The sequence below is a fragment of the Thalassophryne amazonica genome, chromosome 14 (assembly GCF_902500255.1).
Source record: "Thalassophryne amazonica chromosome 14, fThaAma1.1, whole genome shotgun sequence".
In the NCBI taxonomy this organism is placed as follows: domain Eukaryota; kingdom Metazoa; phylum Chordata; class Actinopteri; order Batrachoidiformes; family Batrachoididae; genus Thalassophryne; species Thalassophryne amazonica.
The window spans coordinates 57,240,742-57,261,397 of record NC_047116.1 but is presented as its reverse complement, the minus strand read 5'-3'; the positions used below and the strand labels follow the sequence as shown (position 1 = coordinate 57,261,397).

At 49.3% G+C, this 20,656-nt stretch overlaps 1 protein-coding gene across 1 annotated transcript in view; it reads left to right on the top strand.

Moving 5' to 3' along the window:
* Positions 1–20,656, top strand: part of pth2ra (parathyroid hormone 2 receptor a) — a 408,052-nt gene that overhangs the window by 217,540 nt on the left and 169,856 nt on the right. The window contains exon 6 of the mRNA XM_034186779.1: positions 5,705–5,888. Within this exon, the coding sequence (XP_034042670.1) occupies positions 5,705–5,888 (184 nt within the window). The remainder of the gene's footprint in view (positions 1–5,704; positions 5,889–20,656) is intronic.

The window sequence follows — 20,656 nt, the reverse complement described above, 5'->3', positions numbered from 1 at the left end:
CAAAAAGGAAAGTTTTAAGCCTAATCTTAAAAGTAGAGAGGGTGTCTGTCTCCCTGATCTGAATTGGGAGCTGGTTCCACAGGAGAGGAGCCTGAAAGCTGAAGGCTCTGCCCCCCATTCTACTCTTACAAACCCTAGGAACTACAAGTAAGCCTGCAGTGTGAGAGCGAAGCACTCTATTGGGGTGATATGGTACTACGAGGTCCCTAAGATAAGATGGGACCTGATTATTCAAAACCTTATAAGTAAGAAGAAGAATTTTAAATTCTATTCTAGAATTAACAGGAAGCCAATGAAGAGAGGCCAATATGGGTGAGATATGCTCTCTCCTTCTAGTCCCCGTTAGTACTCTAGCTGCAGCACTTTGAATTAACTGAAGGCTTTTTAGGGAACTTTTAGGACAACCTGATAATAATGAATTACAATAGTCCAGCCTAGAGGAAATAAATGCATGAATTAGTTTTTCAGCATCACTCTGAGACAAGACCTTTCTAATTTTAGAGATATTGCGTAAATGCAAAAAAGCAGTCCTACATATTTGTTTAATATGCGCTTTGAATGACATATCCTGATCAAAAATGACTCCAAGATTTCTCACAGTATTACTAGAGGTCAGGGTAATGTCATCCAGCGTAAGGATCTGGTTAGACACCATGTTTCTAAGATTTAGTACAATAAGTACAATAACTTCAGTTTTATCTGAGTTTAGAAGCAGGAAATTAGAGGTCATCCATGTCTTTATGTCTGTAAGACAATCCTGCAGTTTAGCTAATTGGTGTGTGTCCTCTGGCTTCATGGATAGATAAAGCTGGGTATCATCTGCGTAACAATGAAAATTTAAGCAATACTGTCTAATAATACTGCCTAAGGGAAGCATGTATAAAGTGAATAAAATTGGTCCTAGCACAGAACCTTGTGGAACTCCATAATTAACTTTAGTCTGTGAAGAAGATTCCCCATTTACATGAACAAATTGTAATCTATTAGACAAATATGATTCAAACCACCGCAGCGCAGTGCCTTTAATACCTACGGCATGCTCTAATCTCTGTAATAAAATTTTATGGTCAACAGTATCAAAAGCAGCACTGAGGTCTAACAGAACAAGCACAGAGATGAGTCCACTGTCCGAGGCCATAAGAAGATCATTTGTAACCTTCACTAATGCTGTTTCTGTACTATGATGAATTCTAAAACCTGACTGAAACTCTTCAAATAGACCATTCCTCTGCAGATGATCAGTTAGCTGTTTTACAACTACCCTTTCAAGAATTTTTGAGAGAAAAGGAAGGTTGGAGATTGGCCTATAATTAGCTAAGATAGCTGGGTCAAGTGATGGCTTTTTAAGTAATGGTTTAATTACTGCCACCTTAAAATTCCTGTGGTACATAGCCAACTAACAAAGATAGATTGATTATATTTAAGATCGAAGCATTAAATAATGGTAGGGCTTCCTTGAGCAGCCTGGTAGGAATGGGGTCTAATAAACATGTTGATGGTTTGGATGAAGTAACTAATGAAAATAACTCAGACAGAACAATCAGAGAGAAAGAGTCTAACCAAATACCGGCATCACTGAAAGCAGCCAAAGATAACGATACGTCTTTGGGATGGTTATGAGTAATTTTTTCTCTAATAGTTAAAATTTTGTTAGCAAAGAAAGTCATGAAGTCATTGCTAGTTAAAGTTAATGGAATACTCAGCTCAATAGAGCTCTGACTCTTTGTCAGCCTGGCTACAGTGCTGAAAAGAAACCTGGGGTTGTTCTTATTTTCTTCAATTAGTGATGAGTAGAAAGATGTCCTAGGTTTACGGAGGGCTTTTTTATAGAGCAACAGACTCTTTTTCCAGGCTAAGTGAAGATCTTCTAAATTAGTGAGACGCCATTTCCTCTCCAACTTACAGGTTATCTGCTTTAAGCTACGAGTTTGTGAGTTATACCACGGAGTCAGGCACTTCTGATTTAAAGCTCTCTTTTTCAGAGGAGCTACAGCATCCAAAGTTGTCTTCAATGAGGATGTAAAACTATTGACGAGATACTCTATCTCACTTACAGAGTTTAGGTAGCTACTGTGCACTGTGTTGTTATATGGCATTAGAGAACATAAAGAAGGAATCATATCCTTAAACCTAGTTACAGCGCTTTCTGAAAGACCTCTAGTGTAATGAAACTTATTCCCCACTGCTGGGTAGTCCATCAGAGTAAATGTAAATGTTATTAAGAAATGATCAGACAGAAGGGAGTTTTCAGGGAATACTGTTAAGTCTCTATTTCCATACCATAAGTCAGAACAAGATCTAAGATATGATTAAAGTGGTGGGTGGACTCATTTACATTTTGAGCAAAGCCAATAGAGTCTAATAATAGATTAAATGCAGTGTTGAGGCTGTCATTCTCAGCATCTGTGTGGATGTTAAAATCGCCCACTATAATTATCTTATCATCAGCAGAGTTGTCAAGGGAGCCATCAGGAGAGGGACAGCTGCCCTGTCATTAGGAGGGTGCTAACTAGAGCACAATAGGTGCTAATTAGAGCTATTGTTTAGTCACCAGCCTATAGCAGTCTGCCTCTTGGTAGGAGTGGTCTGGTTAGGTTTAAAACTCCAGCTTTTGTGACTTCTTGATTATTCTTCTCTACAAGAGTCAAGACAGAAGTCAGACCACCAGAGCAAGAATTTTAGCTGAGGAAGCTTCTGTGATTTGAAGTGAAATGCCCTCGCGTCAAGCAACCCAGTCCAGTCGAAGATTCAAGCTTCTCTACTATGGAAACCACCTGGACAACTGAGAGCCTACACAGAAACAACACAATGTGCTGTTAAAAAAAAGAAGCACCATGCAAATTGCACTAAAAAATCTGCGAAACTGCGAGGCCGTGAAAGGTGAACCGCGTTATAGTGAGGGGCCACTGTACTTGTTCCTCTGCATGAATGCCTTAGTAGATTTTTGAGCAGTATTTAGGGTCATTGTCTTGTTGAAAGATCCAGCCCCGGGGGGACACAACTTTGTCACTGACTCATGAACATTGTTCTCAAGAATCTGCTGATATTGACTGGAATCCATGTGACCCTCAACTTTAACATGATTCCCAGTACCTGCACTGGCCACACAGCCCCACCGCATGATGGAACCACCTCAAAATTTTGCTGTAGTAGCAAGCATTTTTCATGGATTACTGTGTTCTTTTTCAGCCATGCATACTGCCCCTTGTTATGTCCAAATAACTCAATTTTAGTTTCAGTCCACAGCACTTTATCACAAAATTAAGCTGGCTTGTGCAAATGTGCTTTATCATACATCAAGCGACTCTGTGGCATGTACGCAGAAAAGGCTTCCTCTGCATTAGAGCACCATACAGAGTCTCTTTGTGTAAAGTGCGCTGTATAGTTGAACAATGCACAGAGACACTATCTGCAGCAAGCTCATGTTGTAGGTCTTTGGAGCAGGTCTGTGGGCCTTCACTAGTACTGTGCCTGTGGTCTTCCATTTCCTCACTATGTTCCTTACAGTGGAAACTGATGACTGAAATCTCTGAGATAGCTTTTTGTATCCTTCCCCTAACCATGATGTTGAACAGTCTTTGTTTTCAGGTCATTTGAGAGTTGTTTAGAGGCTCCCATGTTGCCACTCATTAGAAGAGATGCAATGACAGGAAACATTTGCAAATGGCCACCTTAAATACCCTTTCTCATGATTGGATTCACCTGTGTAAGGAGGTCAAGGGTCAATGAATTTACCAAACCAATTTTGTGTTCCAATAATTAGTGCTAAATGTATTCAAATAAATAAAATGGCAATGGTAACCAAATTTATGCACCTACCTGATTTTGTTTCAATAATTACTGCACACTTTCTGTAAATACTAGAAACTTCATTTTACTTCTCAAATATCAGTGTGTTCGTCTGCTATATGATATATTTAACTGAAATTTCTGATCCAGACAACCAATGATAAAGGAAAACTGTTAAAATTCCCAGGGGTGCCCAACCTTTGCATACAACTGTATTCTGTACACAACTGTATTGCCATTTTTGTAACTATCTTTTTCAGATAATTTTTCAGACACTTGTTTGTTGAACCTGAACATGACTAGCAGAACTGCTACCACTATCAACGTCATAATGACCATGGACCTCATCATGAATTTCATCACAATCTTCATCATCATCACGATTGCGTCATCATTAGGAATGGATATCGAAAACTGGTTCTTTTTAGGAATCATTAAGAAATTATTCAATCCACTGATATCAATAGCCTTTTGCTTAACGATTCCCTTATCGGTCCTTCAGTTCACATTACACCGGAGCGACAGTTGTTTTTGAGGGTGTTTATCAGGTAAATGATCATTTCCGTTGATTGCAGAGCTACTGCTTCTGCAAAGGTCTGCTTGAAGCAATAAAGCAGTGCAGCAACCCACTGCTTCACTGGTTCTTTGTTTCACTGCTTTTCAGAAGCAGCAGGTCCACAATTTCTTCATTAACCCCTCTGAAAGCCATTTAGGGTCACTATGTATAGCGAGTATTCAGACCGCTCTTGCAATTTTTTTCTTAAAAGCAACTAGTGACAAATATAGAGACTTTTCCTGGTGTTACTGGAGACTTTTGGAGACTCAGAAGTGAAAGCACTAAATGCCAAACTTAAGACAACTAAAAAAAAACAAAAAACAATCATAGAAAAAAACCCTAAGTAACTCCACCAGAGTGTCTCTTGGGTCACTTTTGCCGGTGTTGCCGACCGAACATTCCCTCTAAAAACCTGCCTTCACTGCGCATGCATCATTTCGGAGCATCAGCAGCATCATTTCTAAGCGTCAGCATCGATTCACAGATTATCACCTCGTTTCTGCTTCAAACTGCACTCCAGTCATCATGTATCTCAGCAACAGATATCTGAAGCTTTTGTACAACAATCATTTCCACATAAATTCAGCATTATTTCATAATAAAAGACGGGGACCGATCAGAGAGCAGCGGCAGCATGTCTAGGTCTGACATGTGCTGCTACTGCAGCTACATCATTTCAGATCATCAGTAGCAATTCACCAATTGCCTCATTTCTGCTTAAAACTACCTAGTTTCTGCTTAAAACTGACTTTAGAATGATTTAAGAGGTTTTAATTTGTCATCTGATGGTCAATAATCACATTATTCCCTTTGATCGCTTTGGGTGGTAGAGAGTCAGACTGAGAGACATGCAGACTCAGACGCATGCACAGTGAAGGCACAGTGAAGGCAGAGTGGACCAATTTTTAGAGGGGGGCCCTTCGGTCAATGACACCGGCTAAAGAACAGCACTTTTCGAGCTTTTATGGGTTGCAATAGAAAACGTATGGATGACGTCACACAGAGTTTGATGAGTATATATACAGTCAGTCATGAAAACATTCATGGTTCATACACACACATACACACACACACACAGAGTAGGTTTTTACAAAATGTTTCGACTTACCCATGTTCACCGAATACCATCAAGTCTATATTTTGTCCTCGTATGTGATCTTCACAGCTGATCTTAGAAAGCACAAGTTTCATTTCATGTGTTCGACTGGAACCGTGTGAATCACATTGCCAGATGTTGCACAATTGTGTGTTCAATGTATAGGGTGGGCTTGGCCCCAATCAAGTCTGTGAGGCACTTTGAACATCAGTTCAATAAGCCTTACAGGAGTTGACGCTATTTACCATTTCCTGTTGTTGCAGACGTCTGCACTGTGCCAGAAACTACATCCACATGCACCTGTTTGTGTCCTTCATGCTACGGGCAGTAAGCATCTTTGTGAAGGACAGAGTAGTTTATGCAAGCGCTGGGCTGAAGGACTTTGATTCTGCTCTGCTGGACAACTTAAAAACTGTTACCATGACACAACCGGACAAGTCTCAATATGTAAGTACTTGACCTACAGTTGTGGTGGGAAATGAACGTACAAATCATCATGGGCATGAATGTCGTGCTCATTTTGAATTGTTAATGATGAAAATGTTCTTTAGCCAGGGTGGTAAAAGAACATAAAGAACAAAAGAACATATATATATAAAGTTCTAAGGCTCACTATAATGCAGTTAATATGCATTACTCCTTCATGGGGAGCCTTAGAACTTTTCAGCCTACCCTCGTGTGTGTGTGTGTGTATGTATGTGTATATATATATATATATATATATATATATATATATATATACACAGTGGTCCCTCGCTATAACGCGGTTTACCTTTCGCAGCCTCGCAGTTTCGCTGATTTTTTTTAGTGCAATTTTGCATGCTTTTCTTTTAAACAGCGCATTGTGTTCTGCGTCCTTATCAGGCGGGCCGATCGTGGTACCGGTCGGCATCACCACGATTGCTCTCACTGCCTCCGATGCGCTTACTGAGTCTGTGGGCTCAGTAAATGCAGCAGCGAACCACTCACACCTCCCTCCTGTCTGCTGTGTGGACCTGCGCTAAATCTGGCAACAGGGCCAGAGACTACGCTTGCTGTTTTGATGCGGATGTTGACCGCAGCCGTAGAGCTCTGCGGGTCCAGCATCCATACCTCAGGAGGCAGTGAGCGAAGGGAGAGTTCTGCATGTGTCTGTTTATAATCTTCTCGCCCAGAAGAAAAAAGAGAGTGTTTACACAGGAGAGAAAAGTGAGAAAATGTTAATGCCTGTTTGAGAAAATTGTATAAAGTGTGTAGTGAGGAGATTTACAGCCTTAAAACATCTATAATAATTGCAAGAAATAATGCTGACTACTTCGCAGATTTTGCTTATCGCGGGTTATTTTTAGAACATAACTCCCGCAATAAACAAGGGACCACTGTGTGTGTATGTGTGTGTATATATAAAATGTCACACAGTAGTTTTGACTGTAGTAGACCGCTTATCCATCCATCCATACATTTTCTTCTGCTTCATCTGGGGTCAGGTCACGGGGGCAGAAGCTCAAGCAAAGCCACCCAGACCTCCTAATCGACACACACCTCCCCCAGCTCCTCCGGGGGATCCCAGAGGCATTCCCAAGCCAGCTGAGAGACATAGTCCCTCCAGCATGTCCTGGGTCTTCCCCGGGGCCTCCTCCCGATGGGACATGCCCGGAAAACACCTCTCCAGCGAGGCGTCCAGGGGGCATCCGGAAAAGTTGCCTGAGCCACCTCAGCTGGCTCCTTTCGACATGGAGGAGCAGCGGCTCGACTCCGAGCTCCTCCCGAGTGACCGAGCTCCTCACCAAATCTCTAAGGGAGTGCCCAGCCACCCTGCAGAGGAAACTCATCTTGGCTGCTTGTACTCGCGATCTTGCTCTTTTGGTCATGAGCCAAATCTCATGACCATAGGTGAGGGTCGGAACGTAGATCAATCAGTAATTCGAGAGCTTTGCCCCCCTGCTCAGCTCCCTCTTCACCATGTCCGTCCAATACAGCGGCTGCATCACTGCAGACGCTGCACCGATCCGTCTGCGTCTGTCTCACGCTCCATCCATCTCTCACTCGTGAACAAGACCCTGAGATACTTAAACTCCTCCACTTCAGGCAAGGACACTCCACCGACCTGAAGGGAGCAAGGCACCTTTTTCTGGTCAAGAACCATGGCCTTGGATTTGGAGGTGCTGATTTTCATTCCAGATGCTTCACAGTCGGCTGCAAACTGCCCCAGAGCACGCTGAAGGTCCTGTTTTGACGAAGCTAGCAGAACCACATCGCCGCAAACCAGCAGAGATGAGATTCTGTGGTTCCCACACTGGACCTCTTTACACCCTGGCTGCGCCTAGAAATTCTGTCCATAAAGGAAATGCACAGAACCGGTGACAAACGGCAGCCCTGGCGGAGGCAACGTGCACTGGAAACAGGTTTGACTTACTACCGGCAATGCGAACCAAGCTCCTGCTGTGGTCGTACAGGGACCAGATAGCCCTTACCAAAGGACATTGGACCCCGTACTCCCGGAGCATCCCCCACAGGGTGCCTCGATGGGACACTGTCGGACGCTTTCTCCAGATCCACAAAGCACATGTGGACTGGTTGGGTGAACTCCCATGTGCCGTGACCAGGACGAAAACCACACTGCTCCTCCTGAATCCGAGGTTTGACTATCGGTTGAATTCTCCTCTCCAGTACTCTGGAAAAGACCTTACCGGGAAGGCTGAGGGGTGTGATCCCCCTGTAGTTGGAACACACCCTCTGGTCCCCCTTCTTAAAAAGCAGGCCAGCACCCCAGTCTGCCAATCCCGAGGCATTGTCCCCGACCACCATGCGATGTTGCAGAGGCGTGTCAACCAAGACAGCTACACAACATCCAGAGACGTAAGGTACTCAGGGCAGATTTCATCCACCACAGGAGCCTTGACACCAAGGAGCTTTCTGACTGCCTCGGTGACTTCGGCCTGAGTGATGGATGAGTCCGCCTCTGAGTCCCCAGTTTCTGCTTCCTCTTCGGAAGACATAACGATGGCATTGAGGAGATCCTCGAAGTATTCCTTCCACCGCCCGACAACATCCACAGTCAGGTTCAACAGCTCCCCACCCGCACTATAGACAGTGTTGGCGGAGAGCTGCTTCCACCTCCTGAGGTGTCAGATGGTTTGCTGGAATTTCTTCGAGGCCGACTGATAGTCCTCCTCCATGGCCTCCCCGAACTCCTCCCAGACCCGAATTTTTCCCTCTGCGACCGCACAGGCTGCAGCACGCTTGGCCTGCCGGTACCTGTCAGCTGCCTCTGGGGTCCCACTTACCAACAAAGACAAGTAGGACTCCTTCTTCAGCTTGACAGCATCCCTTACGTCCAGTGTCCACCACCGGGTTCGGGGATTGCCACCATGACAGGCACCAGAGACCTTGCGACCACAGCTACGAGTGGCTGCATTGACAATAGAGGTGGAGAACATGTCCACTCGGACTCCACGTCTCCAACTTCCCCAGGGATCTGGGAGAAGCTGTCCCGGAGGTGGGAGTTGAAGACCTCGCCGACAGAGGTTTCTGCCGGTCATTCCTAGCAGACCCTCACGATACATTTGGGCCTGCCAGGTCTGACCAGCTTCCTCCCCTCCCAGCAGATCCAACTCACCACCAGGTGGTGAACGGTCAACAGCTCAGTCCCTCTCTTCACCCGAGTGTCCGAGACACGTGGCCGAAGGTCAGATGATGCGACTACCATGTTGATAATCGACCTCCAGCTCAGGGTGTCCTGGTGCCACATGCACTTATGGACACCCTTGTGCTCGAACATGGTGTTCAAGATGGACAAACTGTGGCTAGCACAGAAGTCCAACAACTGAACACCACTCGGGTTCAGATCAGGGAGGCTGTGCTACCCGATCACCCCCCTCCAGGTCTCACTGTCACCGCCCACATAGGCATTGAAGTCCCCCAGGAGAACATATATATATATATATATATATATATATATAATATATATATATATATATATATATATACACACACAGTGGGGAAAATAAGTATTTGAACACCCTGCGGTTTTGCAAGTTCTCCCACTTAGAAATCATGGAGGGGTCTGAAATTTTCATCTTAGGTGCATGTCCACTGTGAGAGACATAATCTAAAAAAAAATCCGGAAATCACAATGTATGATTTTTTTAAATAATTTATTTGTATGTTACTGCTGCAATAAGTATTCAACCCCCAACCAACCAGCAAGAATTCTGGCTCACACAGACCTGTTAATTTTTCTTTAAGAAGCCCTCTTATTCTGCCCTCTTTACCTGTATTAATTGCACCTGTTTGAACTTATTACCTGTATAAAAGACACCTGTTCACACACTCAATCAATCACACTCCAACCTGTCCACCATAGCCAAGACCAAATAGCTGTCTAATGACACCAGGGAAAATCTGTAGACCTGCACAAGGCTGGGATGGACTACAGGACAACAGGCAAGCAGCTTGGTAGAAGACAAGAACTCCATCCATCCATCCATTTTCTTCCACTTTATCCGGAGTCGGGTTGCGGGGGCAGCAGCTCAAGCAAAGCCGCCCAGACCTCCCGATCCACACACACCTCCCCCAGCTCCTCCAGGGGAACCCCAAGGCGTTCCCAAGCCAGCTGAGAGATGTAATCCTTCCAGCGTGTCCTGGGTCTTCCCCGGGGCCTCCTCCCAATGGGACGTGCCCGGAACACCTCTCCAGCGAGGCGTCCAGGGGGCATCCAGAAAAGATGCCCGAGCCACCTCAACTGACTCCTTTCGACGTGGAGGAGCAGCGGCTCGACTCCGAGCTCCTCCCGAGTGACCGAGCTCCTCACCCTGTCTCTAAGGGAGCGCCCAGCCACCCTGCGGAGGAAACTCATCTCGGCCGCTTGTACCCGCGATCTCATTCTTTCGGTCATGAGCCAAATCTCATGACCAATCTCATGACCATAGGTAAATTGAGAGCTTTGCCCCCCCTACTCAGCTCTCTCTTCACCACGAAGGTCTGATACAGCGACCGCATCACTGCAGACGCTGCACCGATCCGTCTATCGATCTCACGCTCCATCCATCCCTCACTCGTGAATAAGACCCCGAGATACTTAAACTCCTCACTTGAGGCAAGGACACTCCACCGACCTGAAGAGGGCAAAGCACCTTTTTCTGGTCGAGAACCATGGCCTCGGATTTGAAGGTGCTGATTTTCATGCCAGACGCCTCACACTCGGCTGCAACCACCCCAGTGCACGCTGAAGGTCTGATTTGATGAAGCCAACAAGAACCACATTGTCCGCAAACAGCAGAGACGAGATTCTGTGATTCCCAAACCAGACCCCTCTACACCCTGGCTGTGCCTAGAAATTCTGTCCATAAAAATAATGAACAGAACCAGTGACAAAGGGCAGCCCTGGCGGAGGCCAATGTGCTCTGGAAACAGGTTTGACTTACTACCGGCAATGCGAACCAAGCTCCTGCTGCGGTCGTACAGGGACCGGATAGCCCTTACCAAAGGACCCCGGACCCCATACTCCCGGAGCACTCCCCACGGGGTGCCCCGAGGGACACGGTCGAATGCCTTCTCCAGATCCACAAAACACATGTGGACTGGTTGGGCGAACTTCCATGAAACCCTCGAGCAGCCGATGGAGCGTGTAGAGCTGGTTCAGTGTGCTGCAACCAGGACGAAAACCACACTGCTCCTCCTGAATCCGAGGTCGACCATCGGTCGAATTCTCCTCTCCAGTACTCTGGAATAGACCTTACCGGGGAGGCTGAGGAGTGTGATCCCCCTATAGTTGGAACACACCCTCCAGTCCCCCTTCTTAAACAGAGGGACCACCACCCTGGTCTGCCAATCCAGAGGCACTGTCCCCAATCGCCACGCAATGTTGCAGAGGCGTGTCAGCCAAGACAGTCCCACAACATCCAGAGAGTTAAGGTACTCAGGACGGATTTCATCCACCCAGGAGCCTTGCCACTGAGGAGCTTTCCAACCACCTCGTGACTTCTGCCTGGGTAATGGATGAGTCCGCCTCTGGGTCCCCAGTCTCTGCCTCCTCTTCGGAAGACGTGACAATGGGATTGAGGAGATCCTCGAAGTACTCCTTCCACCGCCCAACAACATCCCCAGTCAGAGTCAACAGCTCCACCCACCCGCACCGTAAACAGTGCCGGTGGAAAGCTGCTTCCGCCTCCTGAGGCGTCGGACGGTTTTGCCAGAATCTCTTCAAGGCCGACCGATAGTTCTCCTCCATAGCCTCCCCGAACTCCTCCCAGACCCGAGTTTTTGCCTCTGCGACCGCACGGGCTGTGGCACGCTTGGCCTGCCGGTACCTGTCAGCTGCCTCTGGGGTCCCACCTACCAACAAAGATAAGTAGGACTCCTTCTTCAGCTTGACGGCATCCCTTACTTCCGGTGTCCACCACCGGGTTCGGGGATTGCCGCCGCGACAGGTACCAGAGACCTTGCGACCACAGCTACGAGCGGCCGCATCAGCAATGGAGGTGGAGAACATGGTCCACTCGGACTCCATGTCTCCAACCTCCCCCGGGATCTGGGAGAAGCTCTCCCGAAGGTGGGAGTTGAAGACCTACCTGACAGAGGGTTCCACCAGTCGTTCCCAGCAGACCATCACGATACGTTTGGGCCTGCCAGGTCTGACCGGCTTCCTCCCCTCCCAGCAGATCCAACTCACCACCAGGTGGTGATCGGTCGACATCTCTGCCCATCTCTTTACTCGAGTGTCCGAGACACGTGGCCGAAGGTCAGATAATACGACTACAAAGTCGATCATCGACCTCCGGCTCAGTGTGTCCTGGTGCCACGTGCACTTATGGACACCCTTGTGCTCGAACATGGTGTTCGTGATGGACAAAACTCGTGACTAGCACAGAAGTCCAACAACTGAACACCACTCGGGTTCAGATCGGGGAGGCCGTGCTTCCCGATCACCCCCCTCCAGGTCTCACTGTCGCCCGCCCACAGTGGGCGTTGAAATCCCCCAGGAGAACAATGGAGTCCTCAGTCCGAGCGCTATCTAGTACCCGTCCCAGGGACTTCCAGGAAGGTCGGGCTACTCTGCACTGCTGCTTGGCCCGTAGGCCAAGACAACGGTGAGAGACCCTGTCCCCGACCGAAGGCGTAGGGACGCGACCCTCTCATTCACCGGAGTGAACTCCAACACATTGCGACTGAGCTGGGGAGCAATAAGCAATGCAACCCCAGCTCTCCACCTCTCCCCGTGGGCAACGCCAGAAAAATGAAGCATCCAGCCCCTCTCCAGGAGTTGGGTACCAGAGCCCATGCTGTGCGTGGTGGTGAGCCCGACTATCTCTAGTCGGTATCTCTCAACCTCCCGCACAAGCTCAGGCTCCTTGCCCCCCAGCGAGGTGACATTCCACGTCCCAACAGCCAGGGGCTGTGAGCATGGACTGGGCCGCCTGGCCACCTGCCCTCGACCGCCACCCAATCCTCTCTGCATCTGACCCCCATGGCCCCCTCTGCAGGTGGTGAACCCACAGGAGGGCGGGCCCACGTTGCTCCTTCGGGCTGAGCCCGGGCCCCATGGGCTAAGGCCCGACCACCAGGCTCGCGCTCGAGCCCCCACCCCAGGCCTGGCTCCAGGGTGGGACCCCGGCTCCGCCATACCGGGCGACGTCTCGGTCCTTGATCTTTCACTGGTCATGGAGGAAGACAATAACTGTTATGATTATTTATTACAAAGTGGAAGAAAGACAAGATGACTATCAATCTCTCTCAGTCTGGGATTCCACGCAAGATCTCACTTTGTGGGGTACGGATGATTCTGAGAACGCTCAGAACTACACAGGAGGACCTGGTCAATGACCTGAAGAGAGCTGGGACCACAGTCACAAAGATTACATTAGTAACACATGATGCTGCCATGGTTTAAAATCCTGCAGGGCAGCAAGATCTCCCTGCTCAAGCCAGCACATGTCCAGGCCCATTTGAAGTTCACCAGTGACCATCTGGATGATCCAGAGGAGGCATGGGAGAAGGTCATGTGGTCAGATGAGACCAGAATAGAGCTTTTTGGAATCAACTCCACTTACCATGTTTAGAGGATGAGAACAACCCCAAGAAAACCATTCCAACCGTGAAGCATGGGGGTGGAAACATCATACTCTCGGAGTGCTCTTCTGCAAAGGGGACAGGACAGCTGCACCATATTTAAGGGAAGATGGGGTCATGTATTGCGAGATTTTGGCAAACAACCTCCTTCCCTTAGTAAGAGCATTGAAGATGGGTTATGGCTGGGTCTTCAAGCATGACAATAACCCCAAAAACACAACCAGGGCAACTAAGGAGGGGCTCCGTAAGAAGCATTTCAAGGTTCTGGAGTGGCCTGGCCAGTCTCCAGACCTGAACACAATAGAAAACCTTTGGAGGGAGCTGAAATTCCAAATCTGAAAGATTTGGAGAAGATCTGTATGTTTGTTGTGTCAGTGCTTTTCTGTGTGTTCATTCTCTTGCTGTTTTTTTCTGCTTGGGTCTGTCGCTATTTCTCTTGTCTGTTTCTCCTGGTTCTTGTTGGTGGGTGTTTCCCTCCCTCTGGCCACGCCCTCATTCTGATGTGTTACACACCTGCTCTCAACTTGCACCTCTTCACCAGGGTGTATATAGCTCCACAGTTTGCTCTATTCTTCACCAGATTGATGCACCTTGTGCCTTCTATCCAGCTCTTGATTTCATGTTCCATAGTCCTGCCTGCCTCGTTGTGTTCTCGACCTTCTGCCCATTTGTTTCAACCTTGCCTAGCCTGATGATTATTGTACTTCTGTTGTGTTTATTGGACTGCCTTCCCGTGTACAACCACTGTTATCCTCACCACTAAAGTCTGTCTTCAATCAGAGCTGTTTGTGTGAGCCTCGTATTTGTGTCTAAACTAACCCGCCTGTCAAATGGACAAATGCCCAGTGAGAATTATGCTGGAAGCTCACTGATGGCTGCCAAATGCATGTGGTCGAGGTGCAACTTGCTAAAGGCCCTGTTACATCTTGATTATTTAGCCTGCGTATGTTGACATATTAAAAATAAGCAGAATATGCTGGCATATGTCTAATAACGTATGGGTAAGTTGTTGTGTGGGCCGCTGAAGCAGGAGGTACTGCTGGCCCACCACCAGAGGGCGCCCTGCCTGAAGTGCGGGCTTCAGGCACGAGAGGGCGCTGCCGCCCCACAGAAGCAACAGGGAGTGACAGCTGTCACCCATCATCATCGCCAGCTGTCACTCACCACCACCATAAAAGCTGGGCAGCATCTCCACCTCGCTGCCGAGTTATCGACTACCGCTTAAGGTAACACTCTCAGCTGTTATTTGTGCCGAACGCACGTAATCATTTCTGGATTGTTTGCAGGCGTCCTGTTTTCCCTACTTACAGCTGAAGGCTGGGTTCGTGGATGTTGGAGGAGTGACGGTCTTCACTCCTCACTTCGAACTTGTGATAAGTAGTGATTCAGACTCTGCATTACGGTGTTTGAGGTGGAGGTGTTATTCCCACCTAAAGAACTGTGCTTGCTGACTGTTTACTGGGTGTGTACACACGCACCCACCATTAACTGTTTCTGCCTCCTGCCAGCAGTACCAGGTCTGACAGCTGGAGACGGTGGCCACCTGGGGACTCAGGACTTGGCGGCTCCGGTGTGCTTCAGATCCGCTGGCAGTGGAAATCGTGTGGTGCCCGGCTTTTCTCTGGACAGACGTCTTCTATCCTCAAGCCTGCCCACACATCACCTTTGTACATTGATTGAATACAAATTCTGTGATTATCTGTATTTCGTTGTGCACTTTCACAACAGTAAATTGTTGTTTTTTGGCTCATCCATTGTCCGTTCATTTACGCCCCTTGTTGTGGGTCTGTGTCCCTACACTTTCCCAACAGGATAACTTGGCCAACGTCATGGATTCCGAGGGGCGTCAACCATCTGTTGAACAACCAATGGAAGAGCGGGGTGCACAGGCCCCAGCAGGAGGCATGTTAGGTGAGTTGCAGCACACCGCCTTTCCTGCTCGGATGGACTTAGTGACCGAGCAGAGCACAATACTCAACCGTAGGATGGAGGCTGTCACCGCGGAGGTGGAAGCGCGCGCACAGGGCACGGCTGCAGCTCCTCCTCCTGCTGTCCTGGTGCCAAATACAGACATTCCACTGGTCGTCCAACGAACCCCCCCACCGTCCCCTGAAGCATACATAAGTCCCCCGGAACCGTACGGAGGTTGTGTAGAGACGTGCGCAGACTTCTTAATGCAGTGTTCGCTCGTCTTTGCACAGTGTCCCGTCATGTACGCGTCGGACTCAAGCCGGGTGGCTTATGTTATTAATTTGCTTCGAGGTGAGGCACGCGCCTGGGCTACGGCACTTTGGGAGCAGAATTCACGGCTCCTAACGGTGTATACTGAGTTTGTGAGGGAGTTCAGACTGGTGTTCGATCACCCACATAGAGGCGAGACCACTTCATCAGTGCTGCTGTCTGTGAGACAGGGGCGTCGGAGTGCAGCCGAGTATGCAGTCGACTTCCGCATTGCGGCTGCGAGAGCCGGCTGGAATGCTGTTGCTCTCCGCGCCGCCTTTGTAAACGGACTGTCTCTGGTCCTAAAGGAGCATCTGGTGGGTAAGGATGAGCCGCGGGATTTAGACGGGCTTATCGACCTGGTTATACGATTAGACAACCGGTTAGAAGAATGCCGTAGGGAGCGAGATGAAAGACGTGGCTGGGCACGCGCCGTCCCTCCTCCTTCCGGGTCCGAAAAGGTTCCGCCCTCCCCATGCTCCACAGCCTCAGCGCTCCGTGTGGCAACAGCTCCCCCTGCTGATGTTGCTAGGGAAACGAGCAGGGCCAAGATTACATCAGATGATAGACTGAGGAGGCTGGCCCGCGGGGAGTGTTTTCTGTTTGGCTCAAAAGCGCACATTCAGAAAAACTGCCCCAAACGGCCAAAACTACAACACCCGCCTTTAGAGACTGGGCTAAGGGTGGGTCATAACATTCACGTAGGACAAACACGCATATCGGCACATCTCCCAGTAACAATCCTGTGTGGGGATTTAACCCTTCAAGCCCCAGCACTGGTGGACACGGGGTCAGAAGGGAATCTACTGGACAGCAGATGGGCTAGGGAAGTGGGGCTACCTCTGGTGGCGCTTCCTTCACCATTGAAGGTGCGAGCACTAGATTGCACCCTTCTTCCTCTAATCACACACAAGACACAGCCAGTAATCCTGGTTGTGTCCGGGAATCATCGGGAGGAGATTGAGTTCTATGTAACTCCTTCTACCTCCCGCGTGATTTTGGGCTTTCCATGGATGATTAAACACAATCCCCAGACTGATTGGCCGTCTGGGGTTGTGACTCAGTGGAGCGAAACCTGCCACCGGGAGTGTTTAGGATCCTCGGTTCCCCCCGGTTTGACTGCTAACGTGGAGGTTAAAGTTCCCCCCAATCTGACGGCAGTGCCTGAGGAGTACCACGATCTTGCTGATGTCTTCAGCAAAGATCTGGCACTCTCTCTTCCCCCGCACCGGCCGTACGATTGTGCCATTGATTTGATCCCGGGCGTTGAGTACCCATCCAGCAGGCTGTACAACCTCTCACGTCCAGAGTGCGAATCAATGGAGACCTACATCCGGGACTCGTTGGCTGCCAGGCTGATCCGGAACTCCACCTCCCCAATGGGTGCTGGTTTCTTTTTTGTGGGTAAGAAGGACGGCGGACTCCGTCCATGCATTGATTACAGGGGACTGAACGAAATTACGGTTCGCAACCGATACCCATTATCCCTGTTGGATTCAGTGTTCACGCCCCTGCATGGAGCCAAAATCTTTACAAAACTGGATCTTAGGAATGCTTATCACCTGGTTCGGATCCGGAAGGGAGATGAATGGAAGACGGCATTTAACACCCCGTTAGGTCACTTTGAGTACCTGGTCATGCTGTTCGGTCTCACTAACGCCCCCGCAACGTTCCAAGCTTTGGTAAACGACGTCTTGCGGGACTTCCTGCACCAATTCGTCTTCGTATACCTGGACGATATCCTCATCTTCTCCCTGGATCCTGAGACTCATGTTAAGCATGTACGCCAGGTCCTACAGCGGTTGTTGGAGAACCGGCTGTTTGTGAAGGGCGAGAAGTGCGAGTTCCACCGCACTTCTTTGTCCTTCCTGTGGTTCATAATCTCCTCCAACTCCGTCACCCCTGATCCGGCCAAGGTTGCGGCGGTGAGAGATTAGCCCCAACCAACAAGCCGTAGGAAGCTGCAACAGTTCCTCGGCTTTGCAAATTTCTACAGGAGGTTCATCAAAGGCTACAGTCAGGTGGTTAGTCCCCTGACAGCCCTGACCTCCTCTAAGGTCCCCTTCACCTGGTCGGATCGGTGCGAGGCCATGTTTAGGGAGTTTAAGCGCCGGTTTTCGACTGCAGCAGTTCTGGTGCAGCCCGATCCTAGCCGCCAGTTTATAGTTGAAGTGGATGCCTCTGACTCAGGGATAGGAGCCGTGCTGTCCCAGAGCAGGGAGTCTGATAAGGTCCTCCACCTCTGTGCCTATTTCTCCCCAGGTTGACCCGGCTGAGCGAAACTATGACGTGGACAATCAAGAACTCCTTGCGGTGAAAGAGGCTCTTGAGGAGTGGAGACACCTGTTGGAGGGAGCTGCGGTGCCATTCACGGTTTTCACGGACCATCGGAACCTGGAGTACATCCGGACCGGCAAGCGTCTGAACCCCAGGCAAGCCCGCTGGTCATTGTTCTTCGGGCATTTTGACTTCCGGATCACCTACCGCCCCGGGACGAAGAACCAGAAATCCGACGTCTTGTCCCGGGTTCATGAAGAAGAAGTCAAAACCGAGTTGTCAAACCCAACAGAAACAATCATCCCCGAGTCCACTTTCGTGGCCACCCTCACCTGGGACGTGGAGAAGACCGTCCGGGAGGCCCTAGCTCGGAACCCGGACCCGGGTACTGGCCCTAAGGACAAACAATACGTCCCACCAGAGGCAAGAGCTGCAGTCCTGGACTTCTGTCACGGTTCCAAGCTCTCCTGCCACCCAGGGGTGCGAAGAACCGTGGCAGTGGTCCAGCAATGCTTCTGGTGGGAGTCTATGGAAGCCGACATCCGGGAATACGTCCAGGCCTGTACCACCTGCACCAGGGGTAAAGCTGACCATCGATGGGCACAGGGACTCCTCCAGCCGCTACCTGTGCCTCATCGCCCCTCATCGCCCCTGGTCCCACATCGGCCTGGACTTCGTCACGGGCCTCCCGCCGTCCCAGGGCATGACCGCCATCCTCACAATAGTGGACCGGTTCTCCAAGGTGGCCCACTTTGTGGCCCTCCCGAAGCTCCCGACGGCCCAGGAGACTGCAGACCTCCTGGTCCACCATGTCGTGCGTCTGCATGGGATTCCATCCAACATCATCTCTGACTGTGGTCCCCAGTTCTCCTCACAAGTCTGGAGGAGGCCGTAAGCCTCTCATCCGGATATCATCCCCAAACGAACGGACAGGCAGAACAGGCGAACCAGGAGTTGGAACAGGCTCTCTGCTGCGTGATCTCTTTGCACCCGACGGCCTGGAGCAACCATCTGGCCTGGATCGAGTATGCCGAAAACAGCCAAGTATCCTCTGCAACCGGCCTCTCCCCGTTTGACGTGTGCTTGGGGTACCAGCCCCCACTGTTTCCTATGGTGGAGGGAGAGGTCGGTGTCCCCTCGGTCCAGGCCCACCTTCGCAGATGCCGTCGGGTGTGGCGCACCACGCGTTCTGCCCTGCTGAAGGCCCGGACGAGGGCCAAGGCCCATGCAGACCGCCGGCGTTCCCCGCCCCCTGCATATCAGCCCGGACAGGAGGTGTGGCTTTCAACCAAGGACAACCCCCTCCAAGTGGAATCCCCCAAGTTGAAGGACCGCTACATTGGACCCTTTCGAATCCTCAAAGTCCTCAGTCCAGCCGCAGTGAAGCTTCAACTCCCAGCTTCACTGCGGATTCACCCAGTATTCCATGTCTCCAGAATCAAACCTCGCCACACCTCACCCCTCTGCACTCCCAGACCGGTGCCGCCTCCTGCCCGGATCATCGACGGGGAGCCTGCCTGGTCTGTTCGCAGGCTCCTGGACGTCCGTCATAGGGGCCGGGGTTCCAGTATCTGGTGGACTGGGAGGGGTATGGACCTGAAGAACGCTCCTGGGTGAAGAGGAGCTTCATCCTGGACCAGGCCCTCCTGGCCGACTTCTACGCCCGGCACCCCTACAAGTGTTAACTGTTTCTGCCTCCTGCCAGCAGTACCAGGTCTGACAGCTGGAGACGGTGGCCACCTGGGGACTCAGGACTTGGTGGCTCCGGTGTGCTTCAGATCCGCTGGCAGTGGAAATCGTGTGGGGCCCGGGTCTTCTCTGGACAGACGTCTTCTATCCTCGAGCCTGCCCACACGTCACCTTTGTACATTGATTGAATACAAATTCTGTGATTATCTGTATTTCGTTGTGCACTTTCACAACAGTAAATTGTTGTTTTTTGGCTCATCCATTGTCCGTTCATTTACGCCCCCTGTTGTGGGTCCGTGTCCCTACACTTTCCCAACATAAGTTTTGTATAAGTTAAGACCAAGTTGAAGCACGCTGGTATACATCATAATATGATGAGATCATCGAAAAATTTTGTGCATTCACAGTTTTCAACCCATGCCAGCATATGGCTCATACGTCCTACATAAGCCTGCCGTATGTTGTAGGTACAGTAGTGTTCAGAATAATAGTAGTGATATGTGACTAAAAAGATTAATCCAGGTTTTGAGTATATTTGGGTGATTCTTTAACTACGGGCACTATTGGCCTTGTAAATGTAATTTCCACCACACCATTGCCTTACAATATAAAGCGCCTTGGGGCAACTGTTTGTTGTGATTTGGCGCTATATACATGTGCTCTGATGTCACTGTTTATCTCCATAGAAACTACCCAAACAATCTTTCATACAAACTGTTTAAAGGGAGTGTTGTGGTGGAAATTACAGTAATAGTGTGGGACAACTACATTTTGTTTAAAAAAAATCACAACAGTTGTATGACATTGAATACCCCAATTATGTTTTGATTATTTTACTGATATTTTATTCAGAGATATTTTAAAACATTAGAAAAAACGTTTCTTTACCATTCCTTTTTATCATTGAAGATCAAAAGTCTGGGTGTGGGACAAGCACAAAACGGCAATATTTGCATATAATGATGCTGAAAAAAGGTGAA